Source organism: Alosa alosa, chromosome 9 (assembly GCF_017589495.1).
Source record: "Alosa alosa isolate M-15738 ecotype Scorff River chromosome 9, AALO_Geno_1.1, whole genome shotgun sequence".
NCBI classification, from domain to species: domain Eukaryota; kingdom Metazoa; phylum Chordata; class Actinopteri; order Clupeiformes; family Clupeidae; genus Alosa; species Alosa alosa.
The window spans coordinates 25,739,277-25,761,045 of record NC_063197.1 but is presented as its reverse complement, the minus strand read 5'-3'; the positions used below and the strand labels follow the sequence as shown (position 1 = coordinate 25,761,045).

Below are 21,769 nucleotides of genomic sequence, written 5' to 3'. Positions count from 1 at the left end.
ATGCGGTAATGTCATTACGGAGCATCAAAGAGCCTCAGTGCTGCTTGGCGCGGCTTCTCAAGTCTTTCTGCAGACCAGACCAGATGAGCAAGAGGCCTGGCAGGCAGGCAGGCAGACACCTCAGCTCCCAGCAACAATGGAGCCATTCGGGGATGGGGGGGAGGAAAGAGGCCAGGGGGGGGGGAGGAAGAAAATGACAGAAGAGGAAGGAAGAGAAAGAAAAGCTAAATAGATGCTGAGAGAGGGCGAGATAAGAAAGAATTTAAGGGCGGGAAGAAACGAGAGACCACCGGAAAGGGGCAGAGAGAGAGAGAGAGAGAGAGAGAGAGAGAGAGAGAGAGAGAGAGAGAGAGAGAGAGAGAGAGAGAGAGAGAGATAGAGAGAGATAGAGAGATAGAGATAGATAGATAGATAGATAGATAGATAGAGAGAGAGAGAGAGATAGATAGATAGATAGATAGATAGATAGATAGATAGATAGATAGATAGATAGATAGAGAGAGAGAGAGAGATAGAGAGAGAGAGAGAGAGAGATAGAGAGAGAGAGAGTGTAAAGAGAGATAACCATCACTTCCTAATTGCCACAAAGAAGGGCTCTTATTGATGGGTTGTCTGGGACGGGGTGAGTAGAGGACAGAAGCTGCATGACCCAACACTGTAGGCCAATTCTCTAGGCAGGGCCACCTGATCCAATCAATCTCAAGCCCAAAGAACATCATCAAATGACCCATCTTAAGATATTACATTAAATAAATTCCAAGAAAGGACCTTTGTGAAAGACTGTCTTCTCCTCGGGGACAAGTGACTGATTCATACTCGGGACAAACACTATTTAAAGGGGTGGAAATGAATCCAATTGGAGCTGTTGGCCAGCATTTGGTCTTTTCCCCTGGAAAAAGTCGAAATTCTATTAATCATGTGAACGCTAATCAATGAGATCTTGTGTATGAAGTGGCACCATGTAATTTTACTGCCCACAGCACCCTGGAAATAACCACATTATAATCAAGGGGAGCCAAATAAGGACTTAAAGACTGTAGAACACAAAGAATGTACATCTGTGTATACAGACTCACAGCAACAACTGGAAATCTCACAATTCACACGCTACATGCAAACCAATTTATGCCAAATACTGCGAGACATACATCTTGCAAACACCCAGACAATGTTCTGCACACGCACGCACGCACGCACAGCCTCACCTGTCGTCCAGCTCGATCCTCTTCATGCTGTGCAGGTGGAGCACGGCGAGGATGATGGCCACGAGGAAGATGACTGCACAGCAGACGCTCACGCTGATGTAGAACACTCGCGTGGAGGTGGTGGGCGCGCTCCCAGGATCCACTGGGGTCCGACGGCACCAGAACATACAACACACACACACACACACACACACAAAGCCTCACTGAGTCATGTGACAAGAAACCAACCAATCAAAAACATGTTTTTCAATAGCGGGGCTTTGGATCCTTTTCAAGGGCATTGAGAGTAGTTCAGAATGTACCAGTGTAGGGGCAGAGTGATCTGGATGATCAGGTTAATTAATTAAGGGAAAACCTTTGAAGCTGCCATCTGTGAGCGGAGGAGCATAAAAGGGAGTGGGATCAAGGGAGCGTGACCTAGCACACACACACACACACACACACACACACACACACACACACACACACACACACACACACACACACACACACACACACACACAGTGGAGAAGTGGGAAAGGTTGACTGGGGGAGAAAGCAGCCGAGTGGTGGCTAGGCATCTGACCCCTGTCAGGACCTCTGACTGACAGCGACAGTAAGAGCTTCCAGGGGGTCCTTGGTCTGAGCAGAGAGAGAAAGAGGAAAAAAGAAAGAAAGAAAGAAAGAAAGAAAGAAAGAAAGAAAGAAAGAAAGAAAGAAAGAGAGGCAACAGCTGCGACCAACAGCCAGCCCTGGCTCTGCCACCGTGGGCCCAAGCCTGACCAAAGGTTCAGGAAGAAAGTCATCAACAGACAGGAAAATAGCACCGTGCCTAAAACAGCACAAGCATGATTTCAGTTCTGCTAGAAACAGGAGGCCCATTCCAGCAAGAACCGGTGATGATTCACTAATAGAAAAGAAAAACTATGGAGTTGTGGCTGGTCAGTTTGGCGCATAGAGGTCTGCTTTGGACGCCCCAGCAGTTTTGCTGCTGTGGTCTTCAAGACCATGGATCCAACCGCCATTGTTCAAATTCATAAACATGGACACAGACTTTGGGTTTTGGGGGACGCTGGATGCCGTACAGTATCCAACGGAGCCGCCTTGATGGTGGAAAAATCAAACAATAAGCGTAGAAGGCCGGAGGAAACATGAGAGCAACCTGAGACGTCAGACAGAGGAGCTTTTGGGAAATTTGTGGGAAGGGACTCACAGTCTGGTTTGTTTTGGCCACCACTGGGAACGATGGGGATCTTGGGAAGGTCGGGCTGCTCGACTCCTGTGGGTGGAAAGGGAGAAAGAGAGAGGAGAGTTAGGCCTTGCCAAACTTGCGCTAATGAGACTAGGTGTACAAGCCTTGCACTGGGGGAAGTGGGTAGCTGCATATGCCCAGTATAAAATTCTCCGCCATGTTTTGATTTAAGTCATGCATGAGCTTCACTCAACGGTTTAGCCTTTAGCAAATCCAGATGGGTGAGTCAAAATCATGTGTTAGATCCTGGAGTAGCACTTTCAGAACCTACAAGTTCCATCGCTGTTTATGATAAAAAAAAAAATAAAAAAAAAGTTTATCCCAGCACCTCTCTGTCATGTTTACATACAGGACACATATAACAAACTCAACTTTTACAACTCTCACTTCCCTGACCCCAGCACAAACAATAGCAGGTGCACATTTCTCCCACACAGCCACCCACAGAGAACCCCCCGCCTCCCCCCGCCCCCAGTAGGGCACCTCTGTGGTGGGTACAAACACTTTCCCCTTTCAGCTCGTTTAATTTGGCTCGCGTGCCTAAAATAACCTGTGCCGAGATGTACGACCTGCTTCCTGCACGGAGCGCAACACATGACACGGCGCTCGCTGGGTAATTATGTTCGGCCGAGGTCAGAAAATAGCGGCGCGCCTGAAAAGACAAATGTGCCATCGCTTCCCCCTGGCTTGCACTTTTATCAACTTCAAAATTGCCAGATGCCAGAGAGTTCATTTAGACACACACACACACACACACACACACACACACACACACACACACAAACAACAAAACACCAGCCCACGCTCACCTACACACCACATTAAAGAGGAAGTAGTGATATGGGGTGTGCAGGTAATAGGGCTTCCGTCTCTCTTCAGTCACACAAACAGGCATGCACAGGCACAGCCCATAGAGAGCTCATTAAATCTCAGAGCAGGTTTGAAGAGCCACAGGTAAAACTGCTGCACGCACATCCAATTAATGTACAAGCCCACAAAGGCAAATGATGTACCCCCATCTTCCTCTTGTTTTCTCACTCACACATGGATACCTCATTACGTCCTGTGCACATGGGAAAACACGTGCACATTAGAAAAAACGCGCACACACACACACACAAATCCAAAACTAATGGGAGCAGCAGAGCTGGGATCTTACGTCGGTAGCACATTTTCCTGCGTTTGAAGTTGAGCACTGTGATGTTCTTGGGGCTGATGGTCAAATTGAGTTGCACAGTCACCAAAGCCTCTTCGTCCACCTTCCCTGAGCAGAACAGGTCTACCCGGAATACTACACACACACACACAAACAGACAGGTGGAAATCTCCATTACAATTTTTGTTGAATTAGTTTTAACATCTCAATATATACAGTATATCTTCTGTTTCTTTTGGAGGTGTCATGGAGCACGCTTATTGCAAGACCAGTTTTCAGCCTATATGGATAAATCTGAATTCATGTTAAAACTGCATGTGGTAGTGATTTGAGTGCGCTCTCCGGAGCCCAGGAGGATGTGTGGCCGGTGAGTGACAGCCCACCTGAGCGGCTCCGGGGCACCTCCCCTTGTAAGGAGATGTTGCTCTGCGGTTGGTCCATGGCTGCTGCGTTCTCCACATAGAAGCCCAGTTTATACTCAACCTGCAAGGTACAATAGACATATCCAAAATGAGAGTGATGTGTCTGTTTGTTTGTTTGTGTGTGTGTGTGTGTGTGTGTGTGTGTGTGAGAGTGTGAGAGTGTGTGAGAGAGAGAGTGTGTGTGAGTGAGAGTGTGTGTGTGAGAGTGTGTGTGTGAGAGAGTGTGTGTGTGAGAGAGTGTGTGTGTGTGAGAGAGTGTGTGTGTGTGTGTGTGTTGGGCTGGGTTAACTGTACCGTGTCAGGAAACCCTGAGGGAAAGGTTTGAGGTCAAGTGGGGAAGGGACAGGAGGAAGAGCCAGCGGGGCAGAGAGGAAAGGACAGGGTGAGATTAGATAAGGTCACGGCGAGAGAGATACGGAAGGGGATGAGGGACAATAAGAGCCGAGGCCCAGGAAGAGGTGAGGAATAAAGGGATGTGTGGGAGGCTGATGAGCTGTATAATAGATAGATCACTACATTACATTATAATGAGAACATTATGCTGATTAAAACGTTTTTAGTTTTAGATTTCCTATTTAACTTGCTACACGTTTCTTCTCTGTGGTGAGGTTATAGAAGGCTGAGGGCTTTGAAGTGTACATGCTCCTTTAGGTATAATTGCTGAATTTGAAAATTAATGAATAACCATAGATGCATACAAGTAGAAGTTCAGTGAAGTGCGAGAGAAGGAGAAAATGCCCAAAGACATGTCCGATGAGAGAAACTGTATAAGACAGTGTTTGTGTGTGTGTGTAGTACTGTGTACGTGTGTGTGTGTGTGTGTGTGTGTGTGTGTGTGTGTGTGTGTGTGTGTGTGTTTATATGCATGCCCACCTTATTCTTAGAGTGCCACGTGAAGTGCAGGGTGCTGATGTCACTGGGTATGGGAGGAATAAAAGAGAGTGCGTACATGTTGACATCATCATCTCTCACGTAGTAAAGCTCCGCATCCAACCCTGAGACACAGAGACAGAAAGAAACTCATTTAGATGGGGTCTCCCAGCTTTGGAAGATTTCACACACATCCAAATCTTAGCCTAAAACTCTGATCATGAACTGGAACCTTAGAGAGAGAAAACATGTGTAAACCCTCCCCCTGGCAACTTTTCCATCTCACTTACAAGGAGACTTTGTGCACATCCCAGGTGCTGAACAAAAAAAGTTTTTTATGGAAAAAAGTTCTTTATGAAAAAAAGTTCTTGGTACTAGGAGAAGTGAATCTGAGGAAGACCGCAAGGTCGAAACGTTATCTGCCAAATGAGAAAATAAACTCAAAAAAGAGTACCAAGAAGTATGCAAACCTTTTTCATAAAAAAACTTTTCCATCTCAGCCACAAAGCACCAAATTATTCACAGAAGGGTTTTTTTGTGTGCAAATATTAAAAAGCATGAGGGGGGGGGAGAGACAACTTGAAAAAGAGCGCAGCAGATAAAGCCACCCCTACCCCCTCTAAATCTCTTCCAGAGCACTGCTTCAGCAACAATCAATCTAAATGATGTAATGGAGCAATTAGATGATCTCACTTGTAGTGTATTCCAACATGTTCTCGTAGCCTCACGGTGACTATCAGGCATAAAAAAAAAAGGTTTGGTTCCTGTTGGTTGTCAGTTGAGGCCATGGGTCGGTAGGGATTTTTATTTTTTTTCCCCCAGTGGCAGTAAGGGATAGGTAGAAAATCAGTCCCTCCAGGATTTCGCGAGGTTTTTTGAGACTGTTGCGACCTAAAATGCCTGGATGGAAGTTGCGGTGTTTTTAGCTGTTTGTTGCGGAGAAATTGCGGGAGGAAGTGAAAATTGGAAAAATAGTTGCGATTTTTTTTATTTTTAATTTAGGGCAATTAAGGTTAGTAAGACCAAAATCATACTGATCATCTTGATGCTTATTAAAAAGGATAATCAAAGGTAAACAGTAAGGATTACAGAAAATCAAAGTAGGCCTACTTTATTTGTGAAAATGCTTTGACTGAGGTAATTCACAAAGCAGTATAACCTTTTGTAGAACTGTCCAAAAAAAGACAGTCACCTAAAGAGACATTCATATATTTTGTAATTCATATTAAGTTAATATCTTTTTAATAATTCATAGTCTGTGGCCTGCATAATTACTAATAGCCAAGTAAGTATCTAGTAATTTCATATTGATTTAAACTATTTGACTACACTTCTCTTTAATGTCATTACATTGGTGGTGTACGTCTAATTGACTGCCTGCCCCTTTAAGGATGTGAGAATAGCCTATTTACATTTCTGAGTGGATTGGAAGGCTTGCTTCTTACCGTGTTCTGCTACAAGTGTAAATCACTTTTTGCATAGTGCATTACGAACTCGAACAAACTCGAATGAAATCATTCTTGGATCATAGAAGAGGTAAATGTCTTGCAATTTTATTATTAATTTCTATGATTTTGGTTGCACTACTCAAACTAAGCCCACAAGCTAGCAAACATGACATAAGCTAAAAGGACATATCCAGGTAAACGTTTGCCAATGGGTTGCATAGCCTACTCAAATGTCAGTAAACCAAGTAGGCCTTAATTAACTTACTTTCATAGGTAGGTTAGCAACACCAGGTTGAGAGATGCAAGTACAGATCATTAACGTTAGCCTTCTATTTATCGTCATCAAAACTGCAGAGGAACGAACACGTTAGGGCAGTCTTTGGTGTCATATGCAGAAGGTGCAGAAGTAAGTGTGGCATCTGGCTCAATATTCTGCGCGAGGGACTATTGTGGTAGGTGAAATTTCACGGTGAAACTACGATGATTGGTCAAATTTGCGAAAAAAAAAAAGTTGCGGTGTTTGGACAAAATTATGAGTGCCTTGGTAAGTGACGAAAACAATCGTCTTCGTGAACAGCTGTGCATAGGCTACTTTGTAAAAGAGAGAATACGCTCATCCCTATACATAATGCAAGGGGTAATTAATGTAATTATAGTTCACCTTTTATTTGTGGATTTATTTAATGTAGCCTAGACTATTTAGTGTTATTTACAGACCATATGCGTTTCATCTCTTTGTAGCTGTAACGGTAAGAGCAACTGAAGAAACCCCTTCACAGATTCTCACTTCACAGATTCTCACTTCACAGATTCTCTCGGAGTTACCAACAGTCAAAGCAGAGTCTCCTCTCAAGCACAGACACAGAGGAAGAGGGGGGGTCAAGACAGAGGGTACTAAATATGGCTCTTAGGCTCATAGGAATATAACTATAAATATATATAAACATATAAACCCTGGCCGGTTCTGTTCCACTGACAAACCCTGGCGCGAGATGTAGGTTAATGGCTTCTGCAGAGGTTGAGAGAAGACCGAAGCGGACGGCGACCGAGCGGCTCATCTTCGGTCCAGCATCACGCGTTAGCATTAGCATGTATAGTGAACTACACCAGGGCTGAATGGACACATGGGAGAAAGGCTTTCACGGGGGAGAGAGGCTCGTCTTAGACACGTCATGAGTGACAGAAAAGGGCCCTCTTCAAAGACTGAAGAGAAACACGCAGTGGGAATATAGCCACAATTTCCGACAGGCGGATGGAGGGGAGATTTTTGGAAGGGATAAGACTGTAAGTATGGGGGGAAATTGCGGAATGTCTTCTATGAACATCTTCTGAGGGCGTGATTTGTTTTTTAAGAGATGGTACGGTAGGCATTCACCACCACCACCACCCCTTCACCTCCTCCTCCTCCCCCAGCCTGAGGTATTTTACAGAGAGAGGCGAAGCTGCACCCACAAGTCACAGAGCTGACCCTTCCTCCATTAACTTCAACCATCACATCCTCCGTCAGCAGGATGTTTACCATTAGGGGCCTTCAGCAGCCACACACACACACACACACACACACACACACACACACCAGATAGTGCTCCCCTCTATCGCCACTACTTTCATACTTGGCTAACTATGTGAGACACCACGCTGAGAGAAGACAAACACCTGGGTCTACTCAAATGAGAGAGTGCTAGGGAGCAGGCGAGGGAGAGGAGAGGAGAGAAAAAGCAGGAAAAAGGAGTAGAGAGAAGTGGTGTGAGTCTTTCCATTCATCAACTGACAGGCTGTCAAAAAAGTAAGCCAGCCTCAATTCCACCCTGCCCCCCATACACACACATAAACAATGCCGCCGCCACCACCCACACCCGCACACAGGTGTTCTTAAAACAGCTTTATATCAGACTTCAAATTAGTTTTTTTCCATGCAGTTTGCATGAATGGGATTAAAACACTGAGAACAAAATCAATCCCAGTCTGACACCTCAGGCTACATTGTGAATGGAGAGGCTTTTTAGTTTGGCACTACAGTTGGATAGTGCTTTGAAGTGGATTTTAGTGAAAGCCACCGTAGGAATGCACTTGCACTGTGCCTTAACACACACCAACCGACAAACACACACACACACAGTCCAGTAATAAACCCCCAAAAATGTGGACTTGATGGACAGCTCCAAATCCCCCAGAATGCCAAGGGGCAGCTGTATCAGTTCCACAGGGCTCCGAGCTGACTGTCTGAAGGCCACCTATCAACCTCTGAGGGGCCAGGTGGGGAGGGGGAGGGATGCAACACTCTACCCCCTTTCACCAGACACCACACACACACACACCTAAAGGCATCAATCTCAAAGCTAGGACTTCAAACTTCCTCTGATTAATCCTTTTTCTCCACCTCTTCCTCAGTTAGAGGCATCCAGCGAACCCCTGCCTGGCTTGTGATGCCAGCAGCCATCCAGACCCCTGCTCACCTGCCAGATGCCCAGACAGACCCCAGCCCACCTGTGGGCCACTGAGAAGCCCAGCGCCCACAGAGAGGAAACCGGACTCAGACACACGTGGCAGGGGCCAGGGGGGGGGCGGCTCAATGTGGCCCCTCTATCAAAAGAGCAGGCTGGCTCAGTCCCAATGCCTCCACAGGTGATTCTGCGGGCATGTGTGTCTAGGGAGGTGGGGTGAGGAGGTCCACTCTTAATCCCTATGGCTGTACAGTTGGGCACTCATGCGCAACAAACCTAAGACACACACACGGAGATTAGCACTGGAGTAATTGGCCTCCTCATGGCAGGTCTCCATCAGACTTCCCCTGGCCTGGCTTTTGTCCACGTGGCCCCGGGACCAATTAAAATCAGCAGGCATGCATCCAGAGAGAGAGAGAGAGAGAGAGAGAGAGAGAGGAGAGAGAGAGAGAGAGATGGATGGGTGGTTGCAGGGAGAAGGGAAAACAGAGAAAAGTAAAGGAAGGAGGAGAGGGAGTTTTTATGTTTTGTTGTTGGAGGACTCATTCGTTCGTTCAGCTTTAATCCTTCTCAGGCTTCAATGACCAGACCGCAACGTATTGGAAACAGGGCCGTGTGGGAACCATGAGCCTGACCCCCGCCCCAATACACACACACACACACAAAGACACAGACACACACAGGCCCCTCCTTTTGAGCTAGGAGTGGGTGAAGTAGACACAGAAGAGGAGAGGAGTAGGTCAGAAGGCAACTGACCCTTGGCCTTCATGGTTCACCAAATACCCCAGGGCTCCAGGCTATGGCAACTTTGGGAAAAGTGGGGGTTGATGAAAAGATAGGGAGTCTCTAGCGCTGTTCGAATCGCTTGGCAGTATGTCACTTGTGTTTTTGTTTGTGCTTGTGTGTGTCTAATATTTCCTCAAGTGTATCAGAGGAAGTCCTCTGCTTCTTGGAGTTTGTTTGTGTGATTCAGACGGTGCCGGGGTTTCTTCATGCTCAACTAGCAACCAGTGGGATTCCGAAGACCTGTGGTCCACCACCAACCCAAAATAATGCCAAAAAAAATCTCTTGCTTGTGGTTTCCTGCTGCCTTAGCACCAGATCTTCCGCAAAATGTGTGTGTGTGTGTATGGGCATCGACAGCAACATAGCCCAGAGGCGTCTCACTGTTCTTCCTCTCTCACTGGTTCAAAAACCCCTTTCATGCCCGAATTAACTTCCGCTGTTGGCGAGGGATGGAGCGCTGGGGAAAGGGGAGAGATCAAAAAACAGCTTGTTGGGCTTTTTCCATTCTTTTCAGTCTCTTGACTGCTCACGAACAACTGCATTAAATGGCCTGGGGTTTGAGTTCAATCCATCTTGTCCTCCAAATTGGCTTTCTCAGTAGGGGTTCGGATGGCCCAAGGGGGGGGGGGGGGGGGGGGGGGGGGGGTTTAACTACCTGACAGTATCGCGAGAGATCAGCTATTGGACATGGGCCAATGCTGGTAATACAGAGACCTTGAGGAATTCAAAGTATTAACTTAAATGCATTCATTGAGTTGTGACTGTTTAGGTGCATCAACATGTACTTAAGAAGTTGTATCATTCTTAAATGTCTCACCATTGCCACCAACCAATTTTTTTTGTCAGGAAAGAGCCACCCCGCTCAAGGGCTAGCTAACACCTATATATGACCTGACCAGCCTTACACATTACACAAGGGTAGGGATCCTGACTACATGTGTGAAACTCACGCACAACTTAGCCTACAGTTGTCATATACAGTAAGTAGTTGGCAGCTCAGGGCCTGTGAGACCAGACATGGGACTTTTCCATTTGACATGGGAGGGTACTGCCCAGACAAGGAGCAGAGAGGGAAAGGGCCTGAAGGTGACCCCCTCCATACGGAGACAGTGGGCAGATCTGTAGACAGTTATCAGCTCATAATCAGTAACTGGCCCAGAAGAAAGAAGCCATGTGTGATCACCATGCAGAGATTGGGGGGCAGGCAGCTCTGCTAGCCTGTGGCCAGGAGTGAGCGGCGGTGAGATGCTAGGAGTCGAGTCTGATTGCATTGTTCTGTTTGGTGTGACATCAGTCTGAGAACTGAGGGAGGGAGATGGAGAGGAAGGGAAGGAAAGTCAGAGAGAGAGAGAGAGAGAGAGAGAGAGAGAGCTGCGAGCTGCCACTAGGGGGTACGTGAGATGAAAAGGGCAATGGCGGAAAGGAGTTAAAATAATTAATTAATTAATTAATTAATTAATTAATTAATAAATAATCTAATTAATTCATAAATAATACATCATTTCAAATCGGGTTATAATGATAATGGAACCGTGAATTTAAAGGAAATAATTTGTAAACTCTATAATAGGCTATGTATTCATTCAAAATAAGCTACACACAATACACGTGATTTCCTGCGGGCAGCCAGAATATCTGGCGCGTTAGTTTCGTTGAAGTATAGGCTAGGTAGAAGGCTGCGTAAACATGGAAAACTGGCTAAAAACAGGGACACTGTCCAAAAGGCCTAATTAGGCCTTCTTCAGACAGTCATCAGCTCATAGACCAGTTGCGGGGAAAAAAGTTTGGGAACCGCTGCACTAATGGAATAGCCTGGCAGTAAGAGCAAGACCTGTGCTAAGGGGATTTTGTATGTGTGTCTGTGTCTGACTCATTCCTCTTGTAGCACTGCAACACTAAACCTGCTTCCATGCTGGAATGTAAAAATGGCTTACAAGCTTGAGTGCACAGATATCAAGGCAGAGAATGGCTAGACAGAGAGAGTTTGTTTTCTTGGGGAAAATAAAGGGTTCAGCCACTAAACAAAAATTAGGCCTCTGCACAGCTAGACAGATGACTAAAAAAAAGACACACAAACAAACACACAAACACACACACACAAACAAACAAGAGGGGAGATTTTCCTCTGCCTTTTACAACCCCATCAAAGACAAAAGCCATTCACAAAAACACAGATCTGGAGCCACAGAGGAATCAAAGAAACTTCTGAAGACCCTACAGTTTATGGGCACTTGGTGACATAAACGATCTGATGACCACCACATTCAAAAAGAAAAAAAGATGCAACCTGCATCATTATTTGACAACAACCTGCAATATTATTTGACAAGCTCTTCAAGACCTCCTTTCTTTCTCCTTGCTTAGCTCTGCCGCTCAGCTACCCTGATGCACTTCCACCGGCTACCACAGGGGGTCAGACTCGATGACAAACCCATAAACACGAGCATTCCTCTCCTATGAGTTCTATCGGTGACCGAGCAGCAGCCCACCATCTGGGGTGATAAATCTCTCTCTCTCTCTCTTTTTTTTTTTTTTTTAATACCTCCAAACACACCACAGGCCCCACAAGCCAAACAAAGTGCACTGGGCTTCCTGAGTCTATGTGCGCGTGTGCCTTCGTGGAGGAGGATCGCATTGCGGTTCTCTTTCGGAGGGGCAGAACAAAAGGTGGTGAGGCCCAGGTGGGACAGACCATTCTGGGGGGAGACAAAGAGCCCCCTGTGCTGCAGCTCAGCTCCGTCCCCTGAGCGAGCAGGACCAAAACACCACACATGGGTTGGACAGGGACGGAAGGCACAGTTTCTTCTCCTTCGCTGTTTCTCTTTGTCTGTTGCTCTTTCCATTGCTCATCCTTTCATGTTCTACGTTTCCATTTTTGAGTCTTTACTCATCTCTTCCACGCTGCTTCCGAGCCATCATCGGGTCTTTTCATCCTCCGTCAAATTCCTTGGAAAACTAAACATACGGCATAGTTGTGCAGTGCAGGCTTGCATTAACACACCTGGGATCTGTGCTACTTCAGGGTGATCGAAGTCTCTACTTTCTGGGCTGATTGATGGGGAGATAAGAGACACGATGCAAATGCTTGAATGTGTACAGACATGACACAGATTCATACATTGATCTCACATTCCCCACCACCACCACCACCACCCCCCTTATTATGCTCTGCTCCTCCTTTCTTCCACAAAGCTTTACTCATAAGGACATTCTGGATGAATTGCTCACAGGATATGGGCTCACAAGATGGCCTGATCCTTTTCATTTTACTTCAGAGTTGGAAACAGGGGGGGGAAAGAAAGAAAGAAAGAAAGAAAACATACTCCAGACACAGAGCAGAACAAAAGAATATAGTGTGTGTGTGTGTGTGTGTGTGTGTGTGTGTGTGTGTGTGTGTGTGTGTGTGTGTGTGTGTGTGTGTGTGTGTGTGTGTGTGTGCGTGCATGTGAGTTTTTGTGTGTGCGCACTCTTGAGTGAGTGTGTGCATGTGTGTGTGTGTGTGCTTAAGTGAGTGTGTGCATGTGTGTGTGTGTGTGTGTGCTCTTGAGTGAGTGTGTGCATGTGAGTTTTTGTGTGTGCGCACACTCTTGAGTGAGTGTGTGCATGTGGGTGTGTGTGTGCTTAAGTGAGTGTGTGCATGTGTGTGTGTTTGTCTGTATAGATCACCCATTGTCCCTCAGGTTATGGCATGTTGATAAATATTGGGCAGCAAGATATGCCCCGTCTCCTTCTCCTAACAGTATCAGTTAATTTTGCTATGTCACTTAGTTCAAATTGTTGAAATCTATCGCTCTCTCTCAAAGTTGGTTGCCTTATCATTTGGAGTGAGATAAAGGAGATGGCAACAGTCCTAGAGTGGATTTGCTATCCAAAACATGCTTTGACAAGCAGAGAAATGGCATCCGTGGAACACTCAGTAGCTTGCTTCTGTCATTCAACTGGGCTGCAGTTGTTTCGCAAATTAAAAAAGAAAAAAAATTCAGCTGTTTTGTCAGAGACAGCTAGGAAAAAAAGAAAATTTACTCGAAGTGGGCTCAAAACCAAACGACAGCACAGAGTTTCTGCTCACAGCGTTTTTACGCTCTCAGCGAGTTCCCAGAGTCCCCCCAAGCTCAACAAGCCGAAGAATTTTCTGTTCACACTCGGTTGGGGAAGCACAATGGAAGAAACGGGTCAAATTTAATCTGGCCGCTTTTCTCAACCCCTCTCACACCCGGAGGAGTTGCGGCACCAACTAGCCTTGCTTCAGGGTGGTGTGCATTAAGTTGACTCTCTGTGTGTGTGTGTGTGTGTGTGAGTTAGTGAGTGAGTGAGAGAGAGAGAGAGACAGAGAGAGAGAGAGACAGACAGAGAGAGAGACAGACAGAGAGAGACAGACAGACAGAGAGAGACAGAGAGAGACAGACAGACAGAGAGAGAGAGAGAGAGAGAATGGGACAATGAGAATAGGATGGAGAGCTTGGTATTATCAGCATACTGGAGGGGGAGGAGAAAATAAATTCCACCTATCTGGAGAATTCTGCACTGGCGTGGTGTGGCAGACCCCCACTATAGGCCACAGATGGTCAGCAGAGAGAGGGGCAATCAGCCGTAATGCCAAACAGGTGTGGGCGTGGGGGGAGAAGAGTGGCAGCAGAGTGGGGGCCAGAGCCAGCACCCTCCAAAACCAACGGAAGAACACTAGAGAAGCTAGTTCACCACCGGGCCAGAGACTTGACACAAGTCAACTGGCAAAGCAGGCTATTAGTCACTCACACAGCTTGAGGGGTTGATGATATTGGCAGTGAGAGGGCATGCAGAAGGTGAGCCCAATCAAGTCAGATACCAAAGTTGGATGACAAAAACCAAGGAGAAAGAGAGGCTACAAGAGTCCAAGGAAAAGAAAAGACAGAACTGTCACCATCTTTTTCACATGACAGGAAGAGTGGGCTGGTTCCATCTCTGACAGTTCCCGACCAGAAACACACACATTTTGGCAGACACTCACAACTCAACCCAAGCGACAGGTCTGCTACTAAAACCAGATCCTTTTGTTTGGTTGTTTGGCTGTGCTATACTTAATGCTCACAAACACAACTGCCAGAGGGTTAAGGGGACAGAAAGGGGAAGGAAAGAGAGGAGAGGGAGAAAGAATGAAATGAAATGCCTCCCGGTTAAAAATGCACTCTTTAATTTATATAGCAGAAACTAAGAGAGAGAAAGAAAGAAAGAAAGAAAGAAAGAAAGAAAGAAAGAAAGAAAAGAAAGAGTCTGAAGAAAAGTCCTCTTCAGTGTGCAGATTAGGCCTACATCCTGTGGGTGTGGGGAGGGTGATGGCTGGGGAAAACAAAATATCTGCGGATCAGGGCTCGTGGGACAAAGCGGAGGTTCACCTCTGCTGAAAGGTGCTCCTTGGAAGAGTCCTCAAACAGAAACACGTCCAGGTTTACTCTCCAAACACGGAGGTGGCAGCCCCGGGCTCAGAACAGGAGAGGGCCTTCCCCTTGATGGGAAAACAGGACAAGCCAGTGCTACACACTGCTGGCCCTTCTCCTCTATGTGTTTTCACTGCCGATGGCCGATGGGCAGGGCTTGTCCTGACCAGGGTCAATCGCCTCAGAGCAAACATGACTCATGTTATATTTGTACACACATCATTTCCTTAATTTACACTGGGATCCCAAAATATGGAAAGTAGAAGTGATTGTTTGTTGTGTAGATATTTGAGCATGCCATGGGTCATGAAGTGAGGGGCACTCAAAAAATAATAGAGGAGCAATAACATTGACTGTAACTTCTCAGCGAAGCCCCCCCTCAGACAAATATTGATGTTTCCAGGGTTCCCCCGGATCTTACCAATATGCGGTGTGTGTCTGGCTTAACAGGACGACTTTCATCGAGAAAACCTCCTCTAACACAGAAAAATATCTGCCTTTAAGTGCTGGCAAGGAAAATATGTTCCTGATCTACCACCACACAGGCAAAATGAGATTCAAGAGACGAGCATCTGTTTCTCTAGATCTCAGGACAAAACTGAATGAGTAAAAAGGAAAAATCTGAGGATCTGCAGGTTTTAGAGAGTATGAATAGAGAATGTGGTTTTGAAGAGTATGTGAGCTGTTGAAAAGGGAAGGAGTAGTGATGGCGGAGGGGGCTGTCCATTAAGTGCTGCATGGCAATGGACAAAAGCCCCTGGAGAGAAGGCGAGGAGAGGGAAAGAAATGGGTAGAGGTGGTTGGGGGTGCCAACTTTCAATGCCAAGGACCTTAGTGAGAGCCAAAGTGAGGGGGAAAAAAAAGTGAATGCTACTGACAATCACCCCTGTGCTATTCACGGTCCCCTTTCATGGCAAAACATTCTACTAGCCTTTCAGCTTCTTCCTTCTTCTTCTTCTTTTCACTCTCCTCTCCTTGTCCCTCTCGGTGTCTCAGCCTCAGGCTAGTAGCAGCATGATGGCGGTCAATGCAACAGCATCTGTGTTGCGCCAGATGTCATGCTGTGTGGAAGCAGCAGCTCAAGTGCCTGTGGCTTTTGCAACACTTCAATTCAGATTCTACTTGATTTGTTTAATTTGATTAGTTTTACTGCCGAGTTTAACAACAGGCAGGGTTACAAAGAGGTTTTGCGGAGATATGGGAGCTCAACTTGTAAGTGCCAACTCGGTCTTATGGTAATGATGGAAAAACTTGAAGAACTCTTTTGCACGGGGCATGGCTAAAAACAGGGTCCTCTTGAATAACTTGGTGAGGGAAACAAGTTTCTAGGTTTCCTGCCACTCAAATGCAGGAGTATTTGTGTTACCATGGTGAGCAGGAGATGGGCCGTGACGTGCTCTCAGTGCTTACTTTCCACCATGACAAATTTGTCAGGAGCAAATAGCTCAGAATCTCTACAGTGCCTTCTGTGCCCCCCTCACAACTGATGGATCTTCCATGGAACAGCAAGCACCAACAGGCCGGGCATTATGGAATGAGCTAACAGACAGACAGACACACACACATATATAAACACAAACTCGACCATAGAATTAACATAGCAGGAAGGGGACATTTGTAACATAAAATGTCCTTTTCTTGTTTTTATGTCCTTGACATTTTCAGGTGTAGCCTTATTTGTGAAGTGGCCCTCTGTGCAGAGTGGAAGGAATCTGAGATGCCATGACAACATCAGTTAGGGATGCCAAAGCGCTTGTTTGCTTACACTACTGAGGGCATGTAGAGAACTCTCTCAGGGGGCCAGCCACTCCAAGAACCTTGGCTGTTCTGGGGCACAAACTCAAGTCACCCAGATAACTACACCAAGTACTCTCTTTTGGAGAAGACTATGAGAGAGGTGTGCCCTCAAAACTGCTTCGGGAGCAGGGAGACAGGAACCCCGTTCGCATCTGTCAGTGGCAGTGACGGCCACCATGAGGGGGGAAGGTCGCCTGAGTGCAAACGGTGCACAACTTGAGTGAGGGGTTTATGGGCTTGGTCACCAGGCTGTGACATGTGCAAAAATAATCAGTTGACCCCACCACACACACTGCAGACCACCCCTTCACCACCTCATCCGGTGGACGGTATTTCTCTGGCTCTGGGTTTGCAAATATCATCAGGGAAACAGAGAGGGAGTGAGAGAGAGAAAGAGAAAGAGAGAGAGGGAGTGAGAGAAAGAGTAATGGAAGATCCATCAGAGAGAGAGAGAGAGAGAGAGGGAGAGAGAGAGAGAGAAGGGAGTGAGAGAAAGAGTAATGGAAGATCCATCAGAGAGAGAGAGAGAGAGAGGGAGAGAGAGAGAGAGAGAGAGAGGGAGGGAGTGAGAGAGAGAGAGAGAGGGAGTGAGAGAAAGAGTCCCATCAGATCAGAGAGAGAGAGAGAGAGAGAGAGAGGAGAGAGAGAAAGAGAAAGAGAGAGGGAGGGAGTGAGAGAAAGAGTAATGGAAGATCCATCAGAGAGAGAGAGAGAGAGAGAGAGAGAGAGAGAGAGAGAGAGAGAGAGAGTTTGTCAAGTTCTAGCAATTGATCAAATTCAAAAAATGCAGTGTGCATCAAGCAATGATTTTGTTACAACTTTTAGCTTGATGAAAGTTTCTGCCAGAAAAATGACAACACCAAATCAAACACTGGTCTATTTCTTTCCCAACCTAATCCCTTGACACATCTTACCAACAACTCAGACAGATGATGACTGAGGAGAGCCAAGCCCTATTTCTCAAAAGCCTGAATGTTCATGGCATTCTCTTCCCCCCTCAATTACTGTACAGACTGTCATCAGGTGGTTTGTTCCAGATCAACCCACCAAAGTGGACGAGAATGATACAACAGACAAAGCCTTTGCGGGGATTTCTGCAGAATCCATTGTTCAATTCCTGAACCAGGGATACTGGAGGGACTCAATCAGACACAAAACTTGCTGTGGTTTAGCAAGACAAAGGATTTCATCAATAGGGAGGCCTTTTTCCATGTCTCTGCCTATTCGCCTACTTGTAGCTTTTGAGGGAAAGAGCCCTCTGTCCAGCTTCCTTCAAACGAAGGACACTTCACAGGACATAGGATTTAAAATTGGAAAACAGCCCTGTAATTATTTACTGTCATAATCTAGCTTCGACCGATCGATCGATAGATAGATACTTTATTGATCCCCAGGGGAAATTCAAGGTCACAGTAGCATACAGACAACACACACACACACACAACACACACACACACACACAGCATACACACACACACACACACACACACACACACACACACACACACACACACACACACACACACACACACACACACACACAACACAACTAAGCAATAAGGACAGTAGAAGATAAATATATACTAAATATACTAAAATACAAATTATACTAAATAACACAATTCTAAAAAAACAGTATCCACATAGTGGGTGATTAATCAAACAAGATGCGCTTGCAATGACTGAGGCAGGGACTGAGCCTGTGATTCTCTGTGCATAAGGTAAGGTAAGGTGCTCTGTGTGAATGACAGATACTAAGGACAAAAATGATGTGGGCCAATGACAAAGAGCCACCACACAGGTGCTGGAATTTATTTGGGACCTTGATGAGAATTTGTAATAGTTCCTGGAAAAAATTAATGACTGGGCCTTCCTCCCAGACAGACACGCAGAAATACACGAACCCCTGACAGGTCCACGTAGGAGACATTCCAGCCAGTGAGAGAGGGTTCTGCTTCGGAGAGCAGTAAGCGCCAATGATGCAGAAAGGATTTTGGCGAAGGCATGATGTAAAAAACATTCACATTTCCCCATTTCCATTTTTGTCCACGCTGAAGCGCAACCTGTATTTCAGCAGGGGTCTATATGGTCTGAGGTTTGGAGTACAGACAATGATTATAAACACAAAGGATAAGACCCTTCCATGCTAAAATCCTTTGTGAGACCAGAGAACATTCCTGTCAGTGTTGTGCTCATTCAGGCAATCTACAAAGTCAACACCAAAGCATTTTCTCCAATAGGGGAGGAATCATAAAAGCATGCAACCCAAGGGCAGACTCTCAACCATCGACAATCCCTGTTCAAAGAAAATGGCTTATACATAGGCACTGATGTTGGCCCACAGCTTTTCAGTCCCTTGCACAGAGCCAGGTAACCTGAGGTATCAAATGCACTTTCAATCCCTTGGACCACTTGCCCAGACTGAGGCAGAGTGTGCCTTAAAGGATAGGGTGTATCCTTGAACCCATCTCATGCTGATCCATCAGGGCACGCTAAGACCGGAGGCCCAGACAAAACTGACGGAGATTGAAGCTTGGCAAATAGACACTTTGAAATCCCAAAGATGAACTTTATCAAATAGTTTTAAGGGATACTGCCAAACGCTGACATGATATGCAACAAAGGCCTTTCTCTTGATGGAGGCACCGCTGGTTGCCTTTAATGGTTGTCAAAGCGAATCTGAATAAATTAAATGTAAATGCACTGGAATTGCATACATTTGCATTACTCGATGGTCAAAAGTCCACTGGCACTCACACATCAAGTCAACTCACGTATCAACACTGACAGGCTCCAGCGCTCTCTCTTTGATCAATCCCAGGGCGGCAACAATCATTTCTTTCTGTGTACAAGGCCTCGGTGATCATTGCTCATTCCTTACATCTCATTAATGAACATTAGTTTCCTGCAGGCCTGTTTCAACCCCCCCCCCCTCCCACAAATCCCAACTAGCATGAAGTCTGACAGCTTTCTGAAGGATCGTTTAACCTCGCCTAAGGGTCCTAGGTCTCGGACTCGGTGGAAAGTTGATTGTTTTGAGGAGGCTGGCTTTCAGGTCTGTTGTGGGCAGAGCTGTGACAGATTGATAATGAATCCAGTCTGACCTTCTGGAAGAGGCGGCCAGACCCTTCGATTAATTACAACCACATGCAGGTCTATTAGTGCAGCTGCCATCCTCCCCCAAAAGGGTATGGACCCTTTCAAGAGAGTTCCATTATCAGCATCATAGTTGGCCCCACAAGACTTCCTTTTTAACATTCCATATGTTATCTTAATGCAGAGGAAGTAGATTGGGGCCCAAATAGAACGTTCAAGCATTGTTTTTGTTTTTATTGTCTATATGACAAGCTGAATGGAACGGAGGAGAAGGGGGTATTTGAGTCATCTCCTCAGCCCCCCGCCCGCCCACCCCCCCAAAAAAAAAAAAACACAGTTTGTGGTCAGCACTCATGTGCAGCATACAACCAGACGAAATGTCAAACCACAATAGACATTTCCAAAACTGGATTCACTTGTTGAATCAAGCATCATGGGTTTACTTTGGCAGGATTTTTTTGTGTTCAGCTTGGTCTCCTGGGCAGTATCCATTTACCCACAGCAGTTGTTGAGAACACCTGCAAAACTCCTGCTCGGTTTCCAAACATGTTTGAACCTTTCATTTCAATAATTCAGAGGCGGTAAAGCATAAGAGTGCTTAGAAAATCATTCAGTGTGCATGAAACTTTAAGTACACAAGTCCGCTAACAGCAGAGCCCAAGAGCTGAACAAAGCCGGTCTCTTTTATTGGTTTCTCTTTCCTTCGCACACACACACACACCCCTTCACCTCTTGCTAAAAAAAACTTACTGTCACCCCCCCCCCCCTCCTCCTCCCTCTTCACTGGGCCACAAAAGTGTCAGGATCACCCTGGTGCAAGACACCAGGAGAGTAGGGAAGAAAAACAAGCCCATCTCAAAACACAACCTGATTAAGATCACCTCCCGCTGCCATGGTAACAGCTGATAAGAGATTGCTTGGCAGGCAGAGCCTCACCTCCCTAAAATACACTAGTCCTCCAAATGGCCGACTGGAACTGAGAGTGCCCGGCGCAAAGATGAAAAGATGGGACTCTGCTCAGCTGAAGGTCAGTGTTGAGAGCAGTAAGAGAGGGCAGTGGGAGGGGGAGAGAGAGAGAGAGAGAGAGAGAGAGAGAGAGAGAGATAGAGAGAGAGAGAGAGAGAGAGAGAGAGAGAGAGAGAGAGAGAGAGAGAGAGAGAGAGAGAGAGAGAGAGAGAGAGAGAGAGAGAGAGAGAGAGAGAGAGAGAGGAGAGGGAGAGAGAGAGGGGGTTCCACATCACAGAAACACTGAGCTAAAAATTACACCCACATTTAGATAGAACACAGGACTGGAGAACATCAAACAGACAGAGCAGATGAAACAGGACAGACAAAGGATGGAGGCAAAATGACAATGGGATATAAAAAACAGGAGGGAAAAAAGAAAAATACAAGAGAGAGAAAATGAAGACTGAAAGGACTAAAAGAAGAATATGATGAAAAGGATGGAGGAAACTAAATCAGAACTGAACTAGCAAGCCATCAACCCTGTGACCCCACATTTTCTGTAGGAAGTTGTAGGACCGTTCCCACACCATTTCCATTCTTAAAGATGAGGTGACGGCGATGGCGTTGCAAACATGCAGATAAATTGGAGATTGGTTTGAAAGGTTAAAAGAGAAATCCGGGGATTTTTCATAGATCTCCGTTTCTCGAGGTCTGTCGGTACGAAAAAACTCCTGAAAACAATCGGTTTTACTTAGCTTGGGTTGCTGCAGTCAGCAGTTAAAACAGCCAGGCAGCTACAGCGCTACTGGGGGCATGAACATGGGGGCTCGAACGTGAGTGCAGTGCTGTAGCTGCCTGGCTGCATCGCCGCAAAAATCACCAGATTTCTCTAACACGGTCTACAACATGTCAACGCAAACTACGCAAGCTTAGGTTCTTCAATGTAGCCTAC

The 21,769-nt window shown here is 46.1% G+C and overlaps 1 protein-coding gene across 2 annotated transcripts in view; it reads right to left on the bottom strand.

The window, feature by feature from the left end:
• ryk (receptor like tyrosine kinase) overlaps window positions 1-21,769 on the bottom strand; it is a 53,713-nt gene that overhangs the window by 24,193 nt on the left and 7,751 nt on the right. For both annotated transcript variants that reach the window (XM_048253299.1, XM_048253300.1), the window contains exons 2-6: window positions 4,888-5,009; window positions 3,976-4,075; window positions 3,596-3,727; window positions 2,398-2,463; window positions 1,206-1,347 (exon numbers count right to left, since the gene is read on the bottom strand). In XM_048253299.1, coding sequence (XP_048109256.1) covers window positions 1,206-1,347; window positions 2,398-2,463; window positions 3,596-3,727; window positions 3,976-4,075; window positions 4,888-5,009 — 562 coding nt within the window. The remainder of the gene's footprint in view (window positions 1-1,205; window positions 1,348-2,397; window positions 2,464-3,595; window positions 3,728-3,975; window positions 4,076-4,887; window positions 5,010-21,769) is intronic.